This window comes from Apaloderma vittatum, unplaced genomic scaffold (assembly GCF_000703405.1).
Source record: "Apaloderma vittatum isolate BGI_N311 unplaced genomic scaffold, ASM70340v1 scaffold43295, whole genome shotgun sequence".
NCBI classification, from domain to species: Eukaryota; Metazoa; Chordata; class Aves; order Trogoniformes; family Trogonidae; genus Apaloderma; species Apaloderma vittatum.
The window spans coordinates 1-23,200 of NW_009716178.1; the positions used below are offsets into that span (position 1 = coordinate 1).

General features: G+C 38.2%; 2 protein-coding genes across 2 annotated transcripts; one reads left to right on the forward strand and one right to left on the reverse strand.

Moving 5' to 3' along the window:
- Window positions 1-1,615: 1,615 nt before the first annotated feature.
- HNRNPA2B1 (heterogeneous nuclear ribonucleoprotein A2/B1) lies at window positions 1,616-9,778 on the forward strand. The gene is made up of 11 exons (XM_009869422.1): window positions 1,616-1,648; window positions 3,073-3,183; window positions 4,086-4,232; window positions 5,645-5,855; window positions 6,203-6,304; window positions 6,394-6,474; window positions 7,014-7,076; window positions 7,575-7,694; window positions 7,934-8,056; window positions 9,057-9,139; window positions 9,294-9,778. Exons 1-10 carry the CDS (start codon window positions 1,616-1,618, stop codon window positions 9,116-9,118), a joined length of 1,053 nt encoding a protein of 350 aa, XP_009867724.1. The 3' UTR covers window positions 9,119-9,139; window positions 9,294-9,778.
- Window positions 9,779-16,917: 7,139 nt separating this feature from the next.
- Window positions 16,918-22,112, reverse strand: NFE2L3 (nuclear factor, erythroid 2-like 3; the record flags this gene model as incomplete). The annotated part of the gene is made up of 3 exons (XM_009869424.1): window positions 16,918-18,114; window positions 20,344-20,427; window positions 21,972-22,112. Coding segments are annotated over 3 exons (1,422 nt in total), but the record flags the coding sequence as incomplete, so codon positions are not given.
- Between the last annotated feature and the right edge of the window lie 1,088 nt (window positions 22,113-23,200).

Sequence of the window (23,200 nt, forward strand, 5' to 3'; positions counted from 1 at the left end):
GATTGCGGAGATCCCGCGTCTCTCTTACCCGTTTTGTAACTCTGCACAAGTCTGCGGTCAGCTTGAAGCGTTTGTACACGCAGTATTGCTGTTGAAACACGTTTCCTTTCTCGGATGATGAATTCTGCAGCAAAGGCTACACATTTTCCGCTCCTTTCAAGTGTCGTTTTAAGCCTGTGAAGGAAGGCTTAAAATAAGCACTAATGAAGATTCTACAGAGTTCGTAAAGATTTCTGCTTTCGCTCTGTTCCTGCCACAGAGTGGAAATGGTGAAAGAGGTTTTTATTGCAGGTTTTACGTTGTGGGCCTTGCTGGGGTGGATTGTGTGTCGGGGAGTAATTTTTACTAAGTAAGGATTTTCATCAAGATTATGAGAGGAACTGGAGTGATGCTAATTTTTATCGTACCTTTTACAGCTTTGACATAAACTTCATGTGATGATCATAGCTCTCTGGACCGTGATAGACTAATGTTAGATTAGATTAACCATTAATGCTAGATTAGATTAACCAGATTTTCTTAAAACTGACACATTTAAGACAGTCTCTCTAGATCCAGGGCCTGTGTGTATATTAATGGAACAACAAACATGTTTATGATATTTTCACACAGTGGTTTTAATTGAAGAACTGGTGGTAAATTTTTATATTACCACGTCTTGACATATGTGAGGTGCCTGGATGTTGTTTTGGGTAGGGCACGTACTGCATGACGCTTACTACATGGTAGATTATAGTTTTTAAGAATTCACACATATGTTACTATGCAGTTTAATTTTTATGAGTAATGTATATGTTTATATTTTAAAAAACAATTACGAGTTGTTACAGCTCATAGATTCTCTTCTTTCCTTGAGTTTCATTTACATGTTTATAACTCTTTTTAAAGGTAAACTTCACACTTGCTGGAAAAGTCTTACCTGCCTACTTAATTTGCTTGATTCTCATATTTTTATAAGCATATAAGTATGCATTACTAGATGCACAGTGGTAAATTATGTAGGGAGGTGTGTCTTCTGTGGGCCTATGAAACTGTAACAAGTAGTTCCTGGTTTTCAAGAAGCAGAAAAGGAAGCATTTTTTTGACAGTATCATTACTCAATGATTTCTCTGGTATCCTGCTCAAATTATAAATGATAGTATGACTTCAAGCATATGACTTCTTAGTCCAAGTCTTGTATGCAACATTCTTCCCTCTGTTCATTTTAAGAAATGAGGTGAAAAGAAACTTGATAAACGTGAGTTTGCCACTCTTAGATTCTTGTATCTAGTTTTGCCTGTATATACAAGGACAAGACAATACTAGCTTCCTCTGTGTTCCTTAGAAGAAAAAATACTAGATACAACAGCAGATTTCAGAAGTTCTTACGAGACATTTAAACTGATTGTTCTTAAATACAGTATTTATTTTTAGGGGGTGGAGAAGTTTATTTTTCTGAAGGTTGACTTCCTTGTCAGACTGCAGTATCTCAGGCTGGTAATAGGGTGATTCATTTTGAGCAAAAACTGATTTGGTACTACCTACAGTAATTGCCTCCCTGATCATAAAAACGTAGGACCATTAAGGTTAGAAAAGAACCTCTAAGATGAAGTGGAACTGTGAACTCAATGCCACCATGGCCAATAAGCTGTGTCCCAAAGTGCCACGTGTACATGCATCTAGATCCAGGCCTGCCTAGGACAACCTCAGAAAACAAGTTGGTCTGCATGCAGATTGGCTTAACACTATATAAAACTTATGTGCATCAGACTTCTTTGCTTATTTTCCAAGATTAATTGTCATTGGTTGTCTAATTTCCTTTTTACATTTATCTTACAGTTGGCTCATGCTGTGTTTGTAGTGTACAGCTGCATATGCAGCGTTTGGGTTGTTTGAAAACAACCACAGCCTAAGGAAAACATAAAACCACATATGCAAGCAGATGTTTATGATTTTTAAAATCAGTTTATAAAGCTGAAGTAATTATTGCATTTGCGTTCTCCTGTCCCTAGCAGGATGGTTGTCTTTCAACCAACATTCTGAAATACTAAGTTTTACATAAGGGGACTACTTCTTAGTGCATTTCTTCAGTTGGTGCAGTTTGACAAATGAAATTTCAAAATGTACGATCTAGCGATGCTATTATGCATAGAAAATAAAAATTATGATACCTGCTTAGTGTAAAAAGTATTTTTTAAATGGTAGGGGTTGGAATGTTGTCCTTCCTGCTTAGATATAATACCAAAATACTAAATGTAATACTTTATTATTGGTCCTGAGTTTTTCATGGTTATGTACTTGTCATCAGAGCAGAAATTTCTGCTAAACAGGCACAGTGATAATTTCTCTAAAAAGTGATAAAACAAAGTCTAACTGAAGGCATGATTTAATTAGTGCGTACATATGCAGATAGGTGTTAGATTTCCATTTTACAGGGAATTCACTTGGTTTTGATAGTGCCGCTGCTGCAGGTGAATAGGTTTACCACTCACTCCAGTGGTGCAGGATGTCACTGTCATGTTAATTTTATAGATGCTTTGGCTTTCATTTGTTTTAATAATTAATGAAAAAATATGAATCGGCCACTCATTTTAGATCTTCTTTTAGCCGTACTGTCATTTATTTTTATTTTTAATGCCTTGGGTAAATAGCGTAGTACTATTAATATACACCAATTTGTGCCAGAGTGGTTTTTAAAAATAAATGCTGGCTGAAATAGAGTCAGGCAGTATCAATAAACTCATGTTGCCTGTAACTTGTGGTTTAGTTTTTATTTTCCTTTAAAAAGCATCTCCTGAAAAATCTTTTGAGAGGATTGTTCTGGAAGTATTTGAGTGTTGTCTCTTGTTCTTAATGTGTGGAGGGAGATGCACATAATTAAAATCTCTATTGTAAAAATGGACCTATAGACTCGCATAAATTGCTTTATTTCTTGAGCGGTGGTGGAACGTTTGGAAGAGCCAAGCCTAATCTTGAGAAATATGTCATGCTGAAAGTTTTTGACTCTTAAGAGAATCATACTTAGTGTCTAATCATGCTGATGCAGAGGGAGTATTGTTAATTATATTAATGTAATCTGATTTTCTCTGCTAGAGGGAAAAGGAGCAGTTCCGCAAGCTCTTTATTGGTGGCTTAAGCTTTGAAACAACAGAGGAAAGCTTGAGGAGTTACTATGAGCAATGGGGAAAGCTTACAGACTGTGTGGTAAGTTTGGTATACTAATGTGCATCAGTGGCATAGAATGTTTAGAAATTGTAAAATGAGGAGTTTATTTTCTAGGTGCCTTAATGAAAAGATGGAATATTACATTTTCTTTAAGTGTATAGTTGATTGGTTTATACATAATATGGTCCACTGAAGGTGTGCACAGACTTTCCCTTGCAAACTGTTGATGGAGTTAGGAGGCGTTCACAGTCTGTTTCCTGTGAAATTTTGGAGATAATCACTAAGCACTGATTTCAGCAGTTTAAAATTTAACTTGGATGTCATTGGCTGAAATGCATTAGGGAGTGTTTACACAGAGCACTATTTCATCTCTGTTACTGATCATCTCTGGAAAGTTGGTATCATGGTCACCAGCCTTAATAAAGTGGGAAAAGTATGTCTTTGTGTGGTATTTTCACAGTATCATTTAGGTTTCATTTCATAGAATCACTAAGGACAGAGTCCAACCATAAACCTGATGCTGCTGCATCCACCACTAAACCATGTCCCTAAGTGCCTCATCTATATGACTCTTAAATATTGACCTAAAGGGATGATGGCTATACTCTGTGTAACACAAATCGAAAGTCTACGGTCTTCAGAAAGCTTAACAGAAACTTCACATTTGATTTTTGAAAAGACAAACACGAATGTCACCAATAGAGAAGGATTTCTGAGGTACAGTTCAAATTTTGAAGGACAGCAGTGGTTTGAATTTCTGTGATGCCAAGCAGTGCTGCACATATCCTTAATTAGCATAACCTGCTTATTTATTACAACTGTGTTTTGAAATCAAATCAAGAAAACTGAAAACTAAATTCACGTGTTTTTTCCAATTGCAGTTATTGTTAAGTGTAACATGAGCCAGGTAGAAGTGGTTTCAATGTGTTTATTGTTTTAAGGTAATGAGGGATCCTGCAAGCAAAAGATCAAGAGGGTTTGGTTTTGTAACATTCTCCTCCATGGCTGAAGTTGATGCAGCCATGGCTGCAAGACCTCACACGATTGATGGAAGGGTGGTTGAGCCTAAGAGAGCTGTGGCTAGAGAGGTAAGTGGAGCTTTGACAGCAGACACATCTCATGCTTTGAAAAATAAATCTGTTTTGGTCTGACAGTTAGGCAGTGTTCTTGTTTGATATTGCCTGGGTTTAAATTCTCTAGTTAAACGGCGATAGTTGGGGCACTGTTGCCTGCACTTCTGGTCTGTTAAATGATACAAGTACATAAATACCTATTACAGCAAACTGCTAAGTTATTCTGGTTGCAAGGGATACAACTGGAGTCTCAAAAGTACTGTTAGTGAAAACAGGGTGAATGTCTGTAATTATGCAAATCTTACTCTTCTCTGGAAGAGAATAATAAATAAACTCCTGTTAATCTCCTCACTATTCCAACATGTTTTTGGGTATTTCCAAAATGTATATAACTGAAGTGACTAAAAGTACAGAATGCAGTAGGGAACTATTCCAGTGTTAGTGTATGAAATCATCCTAGGACAGTTCTGGTTTCAGCATCAGGCATAGTTGATGTAAAACCTGAGGGTACAAGTTAGGCATGTGCACAGGAACACAGTGCATCTGTAAACTGTTCAGCCAGGTTACCATGGCACAGAGATACTTGAGGAGCAAGTGCAGATCCCTGGGTGACTTCTGTTTGCCATGTGGGATCTCTGGGAGGATTTACCAGTTTGAGGTTGGACCCAAGTGTTCAACACGTTTGGACTGATGAACTAGAATCAAATGAGCTGTCCCAGAGATCAGGGGAAATGGAAATCGTAACCACATTCCCTGCAGAATGCAGGGTTAGTATTTGTAAAAAGGTAATTAAAATAGCATCTTTGCATCCTGCTTGTGTGTACAAAGCTAGTGCTTTAAGCTTTAAGAATAAGTAATTCTTGGCACAGCAGCTTGGTTATCATGCTTAAAAGTGTAGAAATGACCCATGAAGGTGAGGAGTTGTCTTCGTATTTTGAGTAGGGTTTAAAATCTATAGCTGTGGACTTGCTCAGGTTGAAGAATCTTTGCTGTTGATAGGAGCCGAATGTGGGTTTCACTGCTACTGGGGAAATGGGCAGAGGAAGCTGACAGCTTTTTTTCAACTACAAAAATTGTGCTCTAGTGTAAGTTCTTAAATACTTGCAGTTCTTTGAAACTGTTGATCTTATATTTTCTCTAAATACATTTAAAGGCCTTTTATTTAGTTTTATGCATTTTGTAGCACACCTGTCTTTTTAAGTGCTTTTAAGGCTTAACATAAAGGGGGAGGAACAACCTTCAAATTAGCCCATTACCTCCATTCCAGAAGGCCCTCCAGGCAAGGTTGCAGGGACACATGTTTTAAGAGGGCTACCTCAGTGCTTGAAAAATCCTAGTTTATCAGTATTCCATTCTTGGAATTCTGGCAAAGTAGTGATTTGTGAAATTGTTTTTCTTAGTGGTAATTCAAAGAATTCTTTTAACAGGAATCTGGAAAACCTGGTGCTCATGTTACTGTGAAAAAACTGTTTGTTGGTGGTATTAAAGAGGACACTGAAGAGCACCACCTTCGTGACTACTTTGAGGAATATGGAAAAATCGACACTATTGAAATCATTACTGACAGACAGTCTGGTAAAAAAAGAGGGTTTGGATTTGTTACATTTGATGACCATGATCCCGTGGATAAAATAGTATGTAAGTGAGCTTCATTTCAATCTTTGATTAGATACTGTTAATCCTAGCAGTCATGGTAATTGTGTAAATCTAAACTTAAAAGAGGTAATGGGATGAGTTATCTGCATGAATATTTGCTACATTGGGGTTTTGGCGAATTGTGTGAGAACGTGTGTTTTAAGTACTGGCTTCTTTGCTTAGAGATTGTGTGGTGTTCTTTTTTTTGAATAATGGTGTGGAATATGTATGGATTAGTAATATGTGTGGATTAATCTGGAAAGAACTTTGTTCTTGGAAGTCTGGTGCTCTTCTCTTGTTGCCAGATCAGTACTTAAATGCTGATGGTATCTTATTTGATGTGGTTACAGTGCAGAAGTATCACACCATCAATGGCCATAATGCAGAAGTAAGAAAAGCTCTCTCTAGACAGGAAATGCAGGAAGTTCAGAATTCTAGGAGTGGGAGAGGAGGTATGTACAAGTAATTGTTAGTGATTTGTAGTTGATTTTTCTGTTTACTTTCCACAATCTTGCTATTTATAAATGTTAAACTGTTACAGGGAATTTCGGTTTTGGTGATGCTCGTGGAGGTGGTGGCAATTTTGGTCCAGGACCTGGCAGCAATTTCAGAGGGGGAGCCGGTAAGACAGGCATGTTTGTAGCATGTTTTATTTTACCTTATTTATATTGTCTTTGTACGCTACTGTCATTTAATTTAAATGCCCCTGCAGCGGTTAGAGAATTTTGGGGGGGAAATAACTGGCAAACCTCTTTGGTAATACACAAATGGATTCTGTGGGTATTGTAAACATTCACAAAGTTGTTATGTTACTGTTGTTATCGTTGTTATTAGGCTTTTATTAAAAGTCACCATTTTCTGAATCTGAAATTGGTTAAGGAATTCGGAGATATCTCCGGTGTACTTGTATGGAGCACGTGCCTGACCTTTGCACTGGAAGGGCTATATCCGAAATTAAAACCAGGTGCCTTACAAATGCAAGGAAATAGAATATACAGAGCAATGGGTGGATGTGGTATTCTACATACGTTTCTCTAAATTCAAGTGTAGCCTGTACTTTATTGATAGTCTCTGAGATTTGGTCCTTAAGGTCATAGGGATTTGAGAATTCAGTGTGCTGTAGATTAATTGAAATACTTTTTTTCCCCCCCCCTCCAACAGACGGATATGGAAGTGGACGTGGATTTGGTGATGGATATAATGGATATGGAGGAGGACCTGGAGGTTAGTTTAGGGTTTTGTGGTGGTGATTTTTCTCTCAGAGAGATTTAATTTTTTTTAATACTCACTTACCATTTGTATAAAATCTGTATTAATTGGCAAAAGCTATTTTGTTGACTTTAAGAAGCACATATGGCTGTTGGCTTGAGCTAAACCTTTATATGTCTAGTTATATAGTTATTTCTTGGACAGCTATGCCCTTTCCTTTTCTTTACAGTAGCAATGTTTCTTAAATTTTCTGAAGGAAAAAACCCCAAGATTTTGATTAAGCCTTTTAGTTGAGACTGTTAGGCAATCTGGCTGGTGGATTGTGGTCACAGTGTACCTAATGGGTGGGAGTTGGTGTATGCCTTTAAAAACAATGTTCATAGAAATTTTTTTACGAAACTCCCACCCTTTTTTTTCCCCCCTATAGACAAACAGAAAAATATCCTCTGATGCTGTAGAATTTGGTTACCTTCTACAGTGAAGTGTTTATTTTAAAGGATTTTATTGTCATAGGTGGAAACTTTGGTGGCAGTCCTGGTTACGGAGGAGGAAGAGGAGGATATGGTGGAGGAGGACCTGGATATGGCAACCAGGGTGGGGGCTATGGAGGTGGTTATGACAACTATGGAGGAGGTAACCTACTGGCTTGGAATGACCCAAGCATTTCAGTTGTGCATTAATGCAAGTCATTTGAGATTTGGGTGCGGGCCGTGTGTGTTTAAATGTTGCTTAAGGAAGCTCTTGTCTTCCACATGGTATGAAAAAGCAGGTCATTGCGTACACTGCTGGAATACCTGTGTGATTTTGTACTTCACTTAAAAAATCTCTTTTAGCTCATTAGGTATTTCTCCACTTTTGTATTGGTAATGCAGGCAATTATGGAAGTGGAAACTATAATGATTTTGGCAACTACAACCAACAACCTTCCAATTACGGTCCAATGAAGAGTGGAAATTTTGGTGGCAGCAGGAACATGGGGGGACCATATGGTGGAGGTACTGTATGAGTCCAGACCTGCTTTGGAGGCAGTGGGGTGGGCATTAGTCTTTTTGGGAGGTGGAAGGGAAGAATAGGACAAGGCATAACTGTTGAAATTATAGAGGGAAGGTTAAGATGAGGTATAAGGAGGAAATTCTTTACAGTGAGATCAGTGAAACAGGTTGTCCCAGAGAAGTTATGGATGTCCCTTCCTTGGAAGGTCAGGTTGGACGGGTCTTAGAGCAACCTGGTATAGTGAAAGCTAGACCATGGCAGGGAGGTTGAAACCTAGATGATCTTTAACAGCCCCTTCCAACCCAAACCATTCTATGATTCTAGGATTGGTATGTTGAAATTGGGTAACTTTGCAATAGATGGACTGCAGTGCTCATGTTCTTTCTGCAAACTGGGTAAAATTTCCCGTCTTGAGACTGTAAAGCTTGTCCTGGGGAAAATTACTGTTTTTTAAAAGATAAATAAGATACTAACTTTTTTCCCAGAGTATTATGAAGTGTTTTGCAGTTTCCAGTCTAAAGATTTTAGCCAAGTTGCATGTTCTTTGATACCAGCTCCTGCTGATTGTAGAGAGTCTAGTTAAGATCTGCTAAACTTGCTGGGATTCCTTTTGTTTTTCACCTTCTTCTTGTAGTGTCAATTTCTGGCACTTCCTACTTTCTAAATGTTACTTAATACAACATGTAAAGCTTCTGAAACTGAATCCCAAAGCCCTTGTAGGGTTTAGCATGCCAATAAAGCTAGCCCTCATAGGCTATTCAAGATAGGAGAGTACATCAAATTACATGGGACAGTTGAACCTTCTAAGATTTCAGCATGCTGTTCTTGTGGCACTTCTTTGAGGTTATTTAGAGGGAGATGGCAAAATGTGAAGATCTCGGTTGTGTATGTCGTCTCTGGAAGTGAAGCAGATGTTAATCTTCATACAGAATCAGAAGCATTCCTGTTTTTCAAAAGTGTACTGATGTACCTGTTCTGTTCCTTGTTTTTCTGCAACTGCAGGAAACTATGGTCCAGGGGGCAGTGGAGGAAGTGGTGGATATGGAGGGGGGAGCCGTTATTGAGTTTCTGCAAGCATGCCATGGGTAAGTATGTTTTTAAGTGTTAAAATTGCAGTGATTCTTGAGAGTAGCTGCAGGAGTTAAAAGCTTTTTAGGATCATATTATCTTTCCTTTAAAAAATGGTTAGATGAATAATTTCATAACCTATTTTTTTACTCTTTACTTCTGTTGAAACAGGCTTCACTGTATAAATAGGAGAGGATGAGAGCCCAGAGGTAACAGAACAGCTTCAGGTTATCGAAATAACAATGTTAAGGAAACACTTATCTCAGTCATGCATAAATATGCAGTGGTATGGCAGAAGACACCAGAGCAGATGCAGAGAGCCATTTTGTGAATGGATTTGGATTATTTAATAACATTACCTTACTGTGGAGGAAGGATTGTAAAAATGCCTTTGAGACAGTTTCTTAGCTTTTTAATTGTTGTTTCTTTCTAGTGGTCTTTGTAAGTGTAGAAGCATTCCTTTGATAATGTTAAATTTGTAAGTTTCAGGTGACATGTGAAACCTTTTTTAAGATTTTTCTCAAAGTTTTGAAAAGCTATTAGCCAGGATCATGGTGTAATAAGACATAACGTTTTCCTTTTAAAAATTTAAGTGCGTGTGTAGAGTTAAGAAGCTGTTGTACATTTATGATTTAATAAAATAATTCTAAAGGAAATATTGTGTAATTTTAGATTTTTTTTTTTAAATCTTGTAAAATAAGGCAAGGAGTGGGTAGCATAAGGTCCCACAAATAATATAAAGCAATTGTTGTATATGTAAAATTAAATGCTGGTCAGAAAAAAAAAGTATGTTGTCTGTAAATGATCAGGTTTAAAATATCTAGATAACTTAAGAGATATCTCTGCGAGGAGAAACACCTTTTTAGATCTTTTAGATGCTGCTTCTTCAATGGCAAGGAAAGGAAATAACCCCAGCGAGGTACTCTTCCAGGGACACAGGTCTAGTACAAGAGAACTCTTGAAAACGTCACTAAGTTCAGCCAGTCTTAAAAAGCTGCGCTGTATCTCTGCAAAGCTTTAACTACAGTAGTTTATAAGGATGCCAACGAAGGCTGAGGGTGTAGAGCAAAATAGTTCTAAGCTTCAGTTAAACTCCTTTAGGTAAGACTTATTTACTTTTCCTTTCTTAATGTTACGAACCGAGAAACTAATATTGTATGACAGTATTCTTTCAGTATAGTGATTATTGTTATGTAGTTTAACATAGCAATGAATTGAGTTAACAATTACCGATTGAAAAGAAATTTGTGAATCCTGTTTTCTTGTATTATAAATCTTTTACAAACAGATTTTTGTTAATTTCAGCTACTTAACATATTTTTTTCCTACTGGAATCTAGCTATGATATGAACCCTGGACAAGCATAGACTGCTGCCACTGTACACTGCTACAGTTGAACAAATGAGACCTGCAAGTGTCCATTAGTAAAGCTTTGCAAGGGTTCCATCCCTGGTGTTGGTAGTTAAAATGGTAGGTCACAAGTTAATTAAATCATACCACTTTATTTTTGCATCCTGCAACATTTTATTTTTTCTTGGGAGTCTATGCATTGTGGTGGTTGCAAGGTAATGCAATGAAGGTACTTCTGTGCTGTTGAAAATGAGCAGTGTTATGTGTCTTGTCTATTGTAATCTATTTTATATAACACATTTCATCCTGAAGGTTCCCAAGTTACTGTAGACTGTTTACGTGTAAGGATAAAAATTTGCACTACAGAATACATCTGCCTCTGTGAAGGAATGTGTCGTCCATTCTTTTTAACAACTGCATAAGCAGTTCTTTAGGAAGGAAAGTGAGAACTTCAAATGAAACCGCAGGTGGTATTTCATGAGTGTGTAATGTGATGATGTAAATTGGAATTTGGCTAGAACGTTGAGGTTTCCACCATTTTTTATAGTTCTTGCAGCTAATAAACCTTAGTGCCAAATTCAGTCAGCCTTACTCTCACTGCACTGAATGTTTGCACCTCAAATTAATGACAATTCATCAAGTTACGAGTTATTCAGAGTAAGGGTGGCATATTCTACTGGATCTGTTTTTTAAATAAAAATAAACAAAACCCGCAAAAAAAAAAGGCAACCAAAAAGATGCCCTGATTTCAAAGTTCCATTGCCTTTAAAAGGCTGCCTGCTGAAGAATGTGGACTCAGCTGACAACAGTCCTGTTCCTTTTGTGTTAGACACACCAGTGAACTGCTTATACTTTAAAAAAGAAAAAAAATGGCTGAAGCTCCCCTATTGGTAATTTGGTTTAGACATATGTGATAAACATCTTCAGATACACTTTTTTTTTCTTTGGCAGGAAGGTGCCATGCTGCAGGTAACTAATGAAGAAGTGGTCAACCACAGAAACGCTTCAAGAAATAAGAAATTCTGTATCATCAGAAAATAGTTGTTTTTGCTGCCTTCATTTAAAATCTAGAGGTTAAATGAATACTGATAAAACATCACAATTAGTACAGCTCCCTGTAATGCTGGGTTTTTAAAATTACAGTAATGTCTTGTAAACCTTTCGAATAAAATTCAGATTCGTTAGGAGAAACAAATCACTAATGTTAAAATAGCAGACGTTCTGTGAGTAGAAAGTTTAACTACATATTTTTATAACTTTCATAGCTTTAAAATAAAGTATTTTTTATACCAAAGTAGTTCTAGTGTAATGCTTAATAAAACTTAGTGTGTGTCTAACATTAAATAATGTTTATGTGCAGCTTTTAGACCCTTTTCATGATTTGAAACATTCCATTTGAGGTGGATTTAAAACAAAGTCAACTTGCCAAGTGTATTCACAGAACTTGCATCTCTGACCATAGGCATCTGTTCTCTGTTGGGAGAAACAGTGCTATAAATTAAAAATGCTCATCTTTTGCTGTTGGACACAATTGCTTAAAAGTAGCTTTTTGGCTGTGTTTTATATCACTTTATAAAAATAACTCCTTTCCTGTTAATGAAACTAACCACTTAAGATAGTTTGTCAAAATGTGATAGGGCAGTAGCTTTATCCTTTTCACCTGTAAAGAGCTTTTAGCAGCGAGAGAGAAAGACTGAATGGAATGTAGAGTTCCTGCTGTACCATAACTGTATTATGGGTAGCTTCATCTTGGGGGGTGGGAGGGAAACAGAAAAAAAATCAAAAACCAAACCCAAAAAAACCCACCAGACCAAACTCCCAAGTGTGCGCTTGGCCAAGCTTCAGTTGGGGAGTGTATTGAGGGAAGTTGTCTTCAGCGTGTACTGTTTGAACCTGTTACCTACATGCACGGTTTATTCTAAACTTGAAATTTACATGCTCAGCTTTGGCAGAATTCATGTCTTTAACCTTCTTTATGTAATTCAAAAATACTATTTAAGGATTCACATGACTTCTTTTTCCTGTTTCTTAAGTTGAAATTTGAAATGTTTGTATAGGTAACCAGTGTGCTGCAACAGAAGCAGAAAATGAAGACGCACAAAATCTACTTTACTTTTTTCCTTCCAACAGAATGAGTTGACCAGACAATAAGGAATTTGCCTTCTTTCCTATAACTTAGATTTAGTTGATGGAAGTTTTTCTTTGCAGTTGCCATGTCCACATTCATATGACATTTTAAAAAAAACACTTCAAAGGGGAATAATTATTTTCTCTTTCTATTTAAGATATTTAGAGTCTCAGTCGTTTTGCAGCAGCATTTAGAATTCAGTGAAATTATGTTTTCCATATGAGGATGTTTTAATTTTGATCTGCTGGTGGTGGGGGAAGGGAGCATATCAGGGAGAGCAATATGCAAAAACTAAGTTACTGGATATCTCAAAGTCTTGAAAGCTTGGAGTATTTGAGCAAGTTTTCTGTGTTTTATTGTTGAACTTTGACTTCGCTTTCTTGGCATGTTCTTAAGAATTAAAGCAAGTGACAATCACAGTGTTTACTGGTGAATTAACCATTTTGAGTCAGTCTGATACGGAAAGCTAGCAACTTCAAATAAAAAAAAAGTGTGTGGTCAATTACTGGTCCTCAATTTGTGGACAATATATGCTTTTCTTTGTTTTCATGTCACTCTATAGACTTTCTGCTTTCAAAATAAGGTTAATGTTGTGTTTCAGTGTACTAAGAACCGAGGGTCAGGCTGGGCTAGGCCCAGCTCCCCAGCAAACACTTTCTGCAGCAAACTGAGGGAAGAATATGAAAGACAACATAACTTGGTGATAACTGGCATGGAAGCAAAAAAACCCGAAAAATCACAGTGTGTGGCTTGAATTTATGAAGTGATGGTGGAAAGAGGTCAATACTAGGATGCTCGCCAGTCAGACTTGTGTTCTCTGGGTTGCTTACAATGAAAGTTGAATTTATTTGTTCATATTACTTGTGCTTCAGGTGGTGAAAAGTGTTTGGGAAAATGGGACAAAGCGCTCTCAATATTGTAAATTTTTCAAGAATTGAACTTTGTCACCTGTGGGGAAGAGCTTTGATGATGAATGTACATACTTTCTTAGGGATGAAGTCATACTACTGGGGAAGAAAACCCCCCAAAACATAGGTCTGTATTTTGAAGGAGCTGTCAGTTGAGTGTGATCTGGCTGCTTGAGAACTGAGAGAGTGTGATGTGTTGACAACACAGCAGTGTAGCTTTAGTGTTCTGGTGTGTGTGCAAGGAGTGCATGGTGCCAGTGGAATCCCACAGCAGCGCTGTTAGTTTTTTCCCCTCCGAAGGGAGAGGCCGGGTTCTCTCCTCCTTACACAGCGATACTGGTAGGAATGCCTGGAGTGTGCCACGGAGGGCTGGTCCTGTCGATCACTTTTTCAGAAGTCATGCTGTCCCTTGTCACGGTTGTGTTCTCTGTGTCGATTTGCGTTGCAGCTGAAGTTTCAGTGTTGTCAGAAGTTACTCCAGTTAATGTAGCAAGAACTGGTTTATTTGCTGACAAGAAAAGGATTTGTTTAAATGGCCAACAGTGCTATGAATGTATCAGGGTGACAGCTTTTGGGGTCCACATAGTTTTACAGCCTAGCCTGTGTGACTTCCCGTGCTGCTTTGTTATATGAACAAAGTGATGGGCAAGTCCTAGAAAATTGCTATTCCCCCTAAGTTCTCACCAACATGATTTCCTTCCACCACACCACCCGCCGATTCCACGTATTTGGTCTGCCCTTTTCCCATTTTAGGGTATTCTTGCATGAAAATCTATGGCTGATGCATTTAATGGAGTTCTAGTACCTGTGTAGCAGGTATTGAGTGGCAGCACTTTCATGAGGTACACTACAGTAGTAAGACTTCACGTGGTTACGTGTGTCATATCTATTTGGTTTATTTAATAAATAGTTAATAGAACCCGGTACCAAGTGTCCTGTTGCCTCATTTATAGGCCTCTTTAGAACCACACTTGTGACTCCCATAAGATAGAAAAGCAGCATATGTATTCTGGGACAAAGACTGAGCTGTGAAAACTGATGTAAATGGAGTTGGTTTGCCCTTCCCTCTTAGAAGTTCAGTACTTTGGTTACCCACCTAAATCTAGATTGTAAGCTCTTGGGCAGGAAGTGTATTGTAACATGCAGCTACTGTAAAAAGCTGACTTGAATAAAACTGAAGCATGGAGCAGAGGCTACCCTGCTTTCTATTGGGACTGCTCTCTGAAAAGAGTTCCAACATGTTTCCTTATTTCCAGCACATGCCAAAATTTAACCCTATTCCCCATGTTTGCTTTACCTTAGTAGTAGCTGGCTTCACGAGAGTCTGCAGAGCTACTACTGTGGAAAGGAGCAGGCATCAAAAGGTTTAGCCTTTTTTTCTCTTTTTCCCCTCCTTTCGCTTTTAGGGCTGTAGAAACCTGTGTTATGAGGGAGGGCCTAAGACACAAATACTATGGGCCTAATCTAATATCAGGATTTGTGCACGTAGGCCATGAAGTAAAGGCCTGGTCCTGCAAAGGCTATGTGTGTAGAATTTAAAACACTCGGGTAATTTAATTTTTTTCCCAGAACAAGAAATTAAGGTCATGATTCATCATATGTGTCCTGCCTGTTGGCATGTTTTGGTTGAAGTTTGTGAACTAATGATTAAATAAATTCCTTGTACCAGGTAGGATAGATAAGCTTCAGACTGGTGCTCACCCCAGAGCAAGACGTTTCAAGGCCTCGCTAAGGAAAGTTTCTGCCATGCGTTCACCCTATCATTCTGAGACTCTGATAATTAAAAATATGCACGCCTTTATTTAACAAAATACTTTATTTTGTTTTATAAAATACAGAGAAAAGTGTTCAGACTGGCTGATTTCATTATCAATTCAGTGCATTTTGTCCTCAGAGACAGTGCTTCCCTTTTAGAAAATACTACTTGATGCTGTAAACAGAACATGATTTACATGCTAATACTATAGTTTATGTCTTCAAAAGGTATAATTTTGCATTTAAACTTATATTGCGTATATGTATAGTTTTCATGTGTTTGGTGCAGGTGCTTTTCTTAACATGCCTGACCATAAAGTTGCTCTGCTATCATCATGCCGAGACCAATGAGACTTTTTTCATACCACCTTTATGGGTTTTATTTATAAAAGATATAAAAAGTATTTGTTGCTATCTAGTTATTAATATTAGTAATTATTTCAAGATTTTACAAACTAGTATACCTCTTCACATTCCTGCCATATCGCTCATGACATGCCTTTCAGGCCCTCTTTTTTGTAGACCCTTTTTAGGTTGTAAAATAGAAAAGGACAAGATGATGTGAATAAGCATGTGAATGAATAAAATGTCTTCTTTTTTCGTAGCACAAATAAATATCAAAACCAAAAGCTCTACTTTTCATGCAAAGCCTTTGTAGGAGTGTAACTTCATTATCACCAGTACAAATAAATAGTAATTTGGTTTGATTTGAGGAAAATCTAAAAAAATATAAATAGATCTGGAACACTAAAGGTACTTAAAATACCACCAGCTTAAAAAAGCTAAAAAGAAAACAAACAAAAAATCTACTTCTTGAGAAAGGTATCCAAATGGGGAGGAAAAGGAAAGTACACAAGTAAATATATCACAGACTAGGAAACAGAATAGGATCACCATCCCGCATTTTTATGGAAGAACGTTAAGAATGATTCAGTTGCAGGGGATGAAGGTAAGGCTGTTGAATTGGATACTAGTTTTCCAGAATATTTGCAGATTGACCATATGAGTTGTGAAATTAATTTGTACAGTATGTTTGCGTGGAGCTACGATAGTGAAAATAGCGAGAAAAAATGGAATAGCCTCCTGTGGGCCGTCAAAGGGAAACAAGGAAAAGCAGAGCACTTCTGAACAAATACAAAGTATATGGAGTATTTAGGAATACATAAATCCGCAGTGAATTTAAGGTGAAGATGAACTTGAGCTACAGTTTTTCTTCCAGTGCTAAATAGTAATAAAATAAGGTCACTTTGTGCATGACATACCGAGTACTCCAGACTAAAATGTGTTTTTCTTGTGTCTGTAACTTTGATCTAAAGCTTACTTTCTTCCACCTACTGATGTTCTTCCCCCTCCGCCATCACCAGAAAACTAAATTCCCAGTCTTATATAGGTCTATATAACTGCATTTACACTGATGGGCTAGCTCCTTTAATTTAAACCGATTTACTCATTCAGAAGCCTCAGCTGGCAGACTTTCTAATTGATCACAGCCAGCTGGAGTAGCCAGACTCTTGAACATGCAGAATTCCTCCCGTGTAGTTTTTTCCACTTGTAATACTGTAATCACTGACCTCCCTTCTTCACATAAATACCCGTATTGTTCTCTCAGGAAACAATAAAGCCTCCGTGATCTTCAGCTGTCTTATTTTTGTTTCTACTCTTTTTTATCTTGTTTCTGTTCCGATTTGACCAAGTGTTTGGGTATTACGATAACACTGCTGTCGCTGTTGCAGTGAATGATGTACTGACATGGGTTAATGGGTTTACCCTGGTCATCCCTCAATCTACTGAAAATGTCAAGGTACAAGTTATTTAACTTTTGCTTCATCTGGCTGATTGATTTGCTATACTGAGAGTGCTCCTTCTTAAGGCTCTCCTTTTGTGTTTCGAGATTATTTATGTCTTCTTCCAGGTTAAGAATTTCATTCAGTTTACGTTTGCGGCAATTTTGCGCAGCGACCTTGTTTTTTCCCCTTCGTCTAATGTCACGTAGAAGTGATACCTGCGTATACGTCAGATGATTCTTTGCTACCATGGTGTTGAAAGAGTCAACAGGCATGTTCACGATTTCATCAACTGAAAATGGTATTCTCAGAGTTTTTGCATGGTGTTCGTGACTGCTAAGGTTTGTACTGGTAGAATTATCACACCTATCCTTTGCTTTGTTTGCTTTCTTCATGCACATCTGTTGGTGATGCTCCGGAGTGGATACTGCTTGAGTTGGCAGCTGATCGTAAGTGTGGTTATGATGAAACTGCTGAAGTGTGGCTTCTCTAGAACACTCTGAATCACCTGGATATTCCACATGGCCGTACTTACTATGTTCTTGGCAGCGGCCACCAACAGCACCCAAGCCATGTGAAGAAGCAGATTTAACATCACTGCTGTACCCAACAGCATCTTCACTGCAGACTGAGTAAGAGGTGGTGCTGTGACTTGAATGCAGAGACAGGCCCAAATCTGACACAGGTTCTTCAAAGAGCTGAGAAGCTTCTATAGGATCAAAGCCTTCCTCCAATGTCAAAGACATGAGTTTAACTTGATCAAAATTATCATCATGGGCTGTTAGGTTTCTAATGTCAGCAGCTGAAAAAAGTCCTGTCAGATTCGTCCCATGAAGTAGCAATTCTGGATTTGTGACATTAGAGCTTGACTGAGGAAAAGACTCTTGCCTTTTTAAATGTCTTGTTTCTGAATTTGATTGTGTGGGGTAGTCTGTTCTTAGTAGTGTGGCATCATGAGGACTGAAACAGTGGCAGAGCGTCTGGGTCAAACTTATATTGTCATGCGAGGATGATGGGTCTTGGCCTCTACTAGAAGTAGCAACTTGTAGATCTTCCAGTAAACTCACCTAAAATATGATGGAGGGGAAAATGGGGTCTTTTATAAATTTAATGCCTTTATATTCCACACCTACACTGCCTTGCTCAATTTTTTAATATTCCACTCTTTTAATCTCTTAAAGTTGATGTTGTATGTGCTAAACTCTTCTTCTAGCTACCCTGAATACTATGAATACGTGGCATAACCTGTGTTGGCATATGGCAAGAGGAAGCGGGAAGGGTGCAGCAGGAAAGTGACTGAAGGGATGGGAGGAGGAGGACTTGCGAAGGATGGTGAATTTGATGATCACCTGAATCCAGGGTGAGCTAGATCGAGGTGTTAACCTCATAAAGAAACTAACTAGCTCCCTGGCAGGGCTTAACCAGTAAGAATGGTGATGTAAGAAATGAGAGGAGGAGGACAGGAACATTAAGGTTGTTCTGGCACATTCCCGCTCCTTTTCTTTCACAGTTTATAAAGCTGTTGGGGCTGTGAGCTGCCACATTTGGCTTAGCTCCTTTTTGACTGAGGTCTGTTGTGTTCAGATTTCAACTCAATTCCTTCACTAATCAGTTTGCAGGAAACACTCCCCCTGCCCCCCAAATGACACGTTCTGTGGATGTCTTTTGACTTTACATTACTACTCAGTTTTTCTTTACAGAAATAAAGCTGCTGTATGATCCTTCAGCCCTGAAATACAGACAAAAAACAAGCCCTGCAGTAGCGTTAAGGCACACCTTTTGTGGGCCTGGGTTATAGTTGCTGGGTTCTAGAAGGATGAAGTCACTGTGCAAGGTTGTGTCAGGGCACTTGTTGATAAGTAGAGCAGTCATAAAATACATGGATACAGAAAATTTGAGAATGTAAATACAGTAAGTAGGAAGCGTATGATATGATTCCTCCTGAGCATCCCTACTGTGATGCAGGAAAGGGCTTTTCTGACTGCAGTTCATTGAATAAACAGTGTAAAAATCACTTTCCACAGAGAAGGTATGACATACCATAAAGGCTAGAACATCTTAAGTTCTCTGCTATGCTTACTGAGAGCCTGTGTAACAAGAAAATCTTGCCTTACTTCTCTCAGGTAGTTACCTTGTACTAGACCATCTGAGTCTGAGAGAGATTGTATTTTCCTTAATTAAGCCCCTGGAAAGAAACGTTCTTAGCAAGTTAACTGTTAAAAAAAATCACCCACATTGTAAAGACTTGGTACCTGGAAAAAACAAGTAATCAATTTTCAACACCTAGATTGTCACAAGATGGCAGTGCATTAGTAGTCTTAAATAAAATGTACAACTGTGTGTTGTTATAGCTACATAAAGGCTACAGCCAAACTGCTTTCAAATTATGAAAAGAGCAGAGAAAACTAAACTGATGACATTTGTTAATATGAAATCCATTACCAAAGCTGAACAGAGGAAGAGACTTATGGGCTGAGAGGCACTAGCCAAGCTAGAGATTCCCAAAACTATTCTGAAGAAAAACATAAAGTTATATAAAAACCACTAAAAACCCTGTAAGGCTCCTACAATTGGAAGTGAATGTAAGATGCCCTTGGAGTATTGCACAAAATGAATGTAGGGAGTAGCTTCTTGGTTAATGTTTGCAGCTATAAGCTGTGGGAGAGGAGAGAGGCTCCAATTAAGATAACTTTTTTTGTGAAGATGGGCACCAAGAAAATAAAAAATAGTTATCAGAAGCCTAGAAGGTAAAAAACAGAAAACAAAATGGTTTTGCTGCTAATGCTGACTGACCTGATATGCAGTGAAGATGAGTCTGTTCTTCTTGAGGGTAGTATCCTCATAAGCACTTCACCCAATATTTATGGCAAGTCTAATCTTTGGCTATAAACACTTAATAGCTGCTAATGTTTAATAACTCTGTGTTGCTCTAGGGAAACACACTGAGAGCTGCTGTACAAATATGAATTGGCATCAGGTTTCAGAAGGGGAATTATTAGTTGAAGTACTTCAGTTCTCCAGGGGCTCCATCCAACTTGGAGTACCAAGTGACAGAGAAGACAGGACTTCACAGTTTTCAAATCCTGGATAAATTACTCAGGAAAATTTTTTAGTATAGTCAATGGCAGCTGCTGCAAAAGGTGCATACTAGCATCTTTAACTTCTTCAGGTAAGTTTTACTGCATTGATTTGCTGAGATATTCACTGTTTTAATTAGACAAAGCAGAGTAAGTCACCATCCAGTAATCACTGACTGTATCCCGATCCGTTAGCTATACATGTGTTTTCCCATTTACCTCTAGCATGTTTTCCACCTCCGATGACAGAAGCTGTAAATAGCCCTCTAAGGAGGGAAGTGAATCTACATGGTTGCAGTTGCTCTATGACAGAAGAAACAGAAGCACTTTGTAAAGCACAGTTATTTTACATAAAAGAACCAAAATCTGAAACAGCACAGCTCTGGGAAGCATTGCTGCTGACCCTGCCACCAAGTCTTCATCATGATGGGAGATGTCGTGTTGCTTGAACAAACAGAGTAACTCCACAGCAGGCACATCCCTACTCTGCCCCACAATAGCAGAACTGGGCTTTCCTCCTCTCTGAGGCTGCACCTACCCACCATTGTGGAAAAATCAAGTATTTTTTCAAATCTGAGTGTTGTAATCAAACTTAAATTTTAAGGAGCTAATTGCTTAATTAATAGCTAAGGAATATAAACCTCTACTTCTGCTAAGAAGTCACGTGTAGGCCTTGGCTGGAGCTAGAGCTGGTGCAAGTTGCAAAACTGGCCGGGAATGTTTCATACTTGTTAAGGCCAGCTCTATGTCACTGCACCTGCACTTTAATAACAATACCGGCATATTTCATTTAGACAGATCAATACATGCATATTTCACGGGGATATGCCTCCCTACCTCCCTATTTTGTGCCTTGTGATCAAATGTGGTCTCACCCCAATGGCCAATGATTGTATGGAAATAGGATATAGGAATATCGATAAGGGATGAACCAATCATTGTAAAGGTCAGAGTTAATAGTGGGCATTGTATGTACGTTTATGTTAAAATATGTTAAAGATAGTGACTTTGCAAGAAAAAAGACGTATAAATAGACTGAATTTTTGTGATGTATTCGAAGCATTGGGTGATTCCTGGGCTTCCCAGTGCTGCAATAAAGAAGCGCCTGCTTATCTACATGTAGATAGGTTTTGTCGTTTTTGCAACCTTTCCCTTTGAAAACAGCAACACGAGCTGCCAGGGCAGTGGTGAACTGAGAGGCCACCAAGTAAACAGGGTCTGATGTTCTCAGCCTTCAAAAGGTCTCAGGAAGAATGAATGTTCTTTTCATTGTGGCTCTCAGAGACACCAAACCCCAAATGCACCTGTTTCTGTTTAACATCAGGGTGAAGCTAGATCAAGGTGTTAAACTGTTAGAAAATTAATTTCTCTGCCTTCTAGTTACATCAATTTCTCTGCCTTCTAGTTACAATACACATGCTAAGATCTGAACAATCCAGTTTCCCAAATATAATTCTACACCTGAGCATCAAGCTTTACACAAATATTGCAAGCAGTATAATTTAGCGTCCACATTTCAAGCATCTGTAGACCCAAAAAATCCTTGCCCACCAACACAATAACTTAATAACAGAGAAAATAAAACCAAATTGAAAAATGGTTAGTTGCAAGTGATTTCTGTAAACTTGAGAACATTTCAAGTACATAAACTGAGGGGGGGGCAGCAATTTTTTGAGAAGGTGTATGAGAGCATCATTCACAAAGCATTGTCTGAAGTTGCTGTTCCTTTCCAGCTCTTACAAGGTACAGTTCAAATAAAGATGAAATCAAATATTCCATTCCAAATCATTCACGTAATTTCTTTCACTGCTTTTTATCTCAGTGATAAGACCTATATCCTCCCTCACCTCCTCTTCACAGTTTTCCCTTCTATTTTTTCCATCATGTACTTGATTTATGTCTTCCTCCTCCTCTTGCAGTTCCAGCCAATCATCCTGGTGTGGAGAGCAGGCATCCGAAGCTTCGCAACATGCTTTCAGGTCAACGTCCTGAAGACACAAATAAAACCATTCTATCAAGCAACAAGCTGTCAAAATTTATCTTTAAAATGCATTTTTTTTTTTCCCAGCTAAAGCATTTCGAATAAGATATGCCCTGAATGGTTCATTCACATGGATGAACTGACTCTGTGCAGACTTTGGGGGTGGAATGAGCCCAATGTCAGCTCAGGAGTGCAGACACCACCTCCTCTTTCGGTGTGTGCCCAGGCACTGAAACCATCTGCAGTAGAAATGGACATTCATAAACACCAGAAAGAAATTTGTTTAAAATAGACACATGATGACGTGATTTCATGGGCAGTTTGGGCTATTGGTGTCTTTTGGATATCATTTCACAACAACATATCCAAGCCAGGTACACACCTAGTGATGGAATCTTAAAATATGCAATTATACACGGCCAGTTAGCAAAATATCTCATTTTTAATTCCAGGAAAACAATCACATTAACATGTACTCTAATAGCAGCTCTGTTTCCCAAACACATCCATGTAGTCACTACCCAGTTCCCATTTATCCAATTTTTTTTTTTCCTTAATCTTCAGCAATGAAGATTTTTCTGACTTAGTGGTCTTGGCAGCATTTTTCAAGTTGTCTTTTACATACAGTCACATCAGCCTTAGGCTAGGGTATTGCTAAGGTAAGAAGGAATCACTGTTAAGGACTTTGCATATTTATACTTTAAAAAAACTTTGATATTTCAGCTTTTATAGGGCAAGTCTGAGTTACTAAAATGTGAAAACTTGGTGGAATGGCACACAGAAAACCAAGCTGACACACTGCACTAGTTCCATGTATTACCGGCAAAATTCTACGGCAAGAACAGAAAAGACAAGCTCTCAATAGCAGCAAACTTAATGAGTTAGTGTTCTGTTTTAAAAAAAACAAACAGAATTTCACAACAAATTTGCTTTTGTTGTGGTTCAACCCCAGTCAGCAACTGAGCACCACACGGCAGCTCATTCTTCTGCCCCACACGCAGTGGGGTGAGAAGAATCGAAAACAAGTAAAACTCATGGTTTGAGAAAAGAACAGCTTAATACCTGAAATAACAATAGAATATACTAATACTAAAT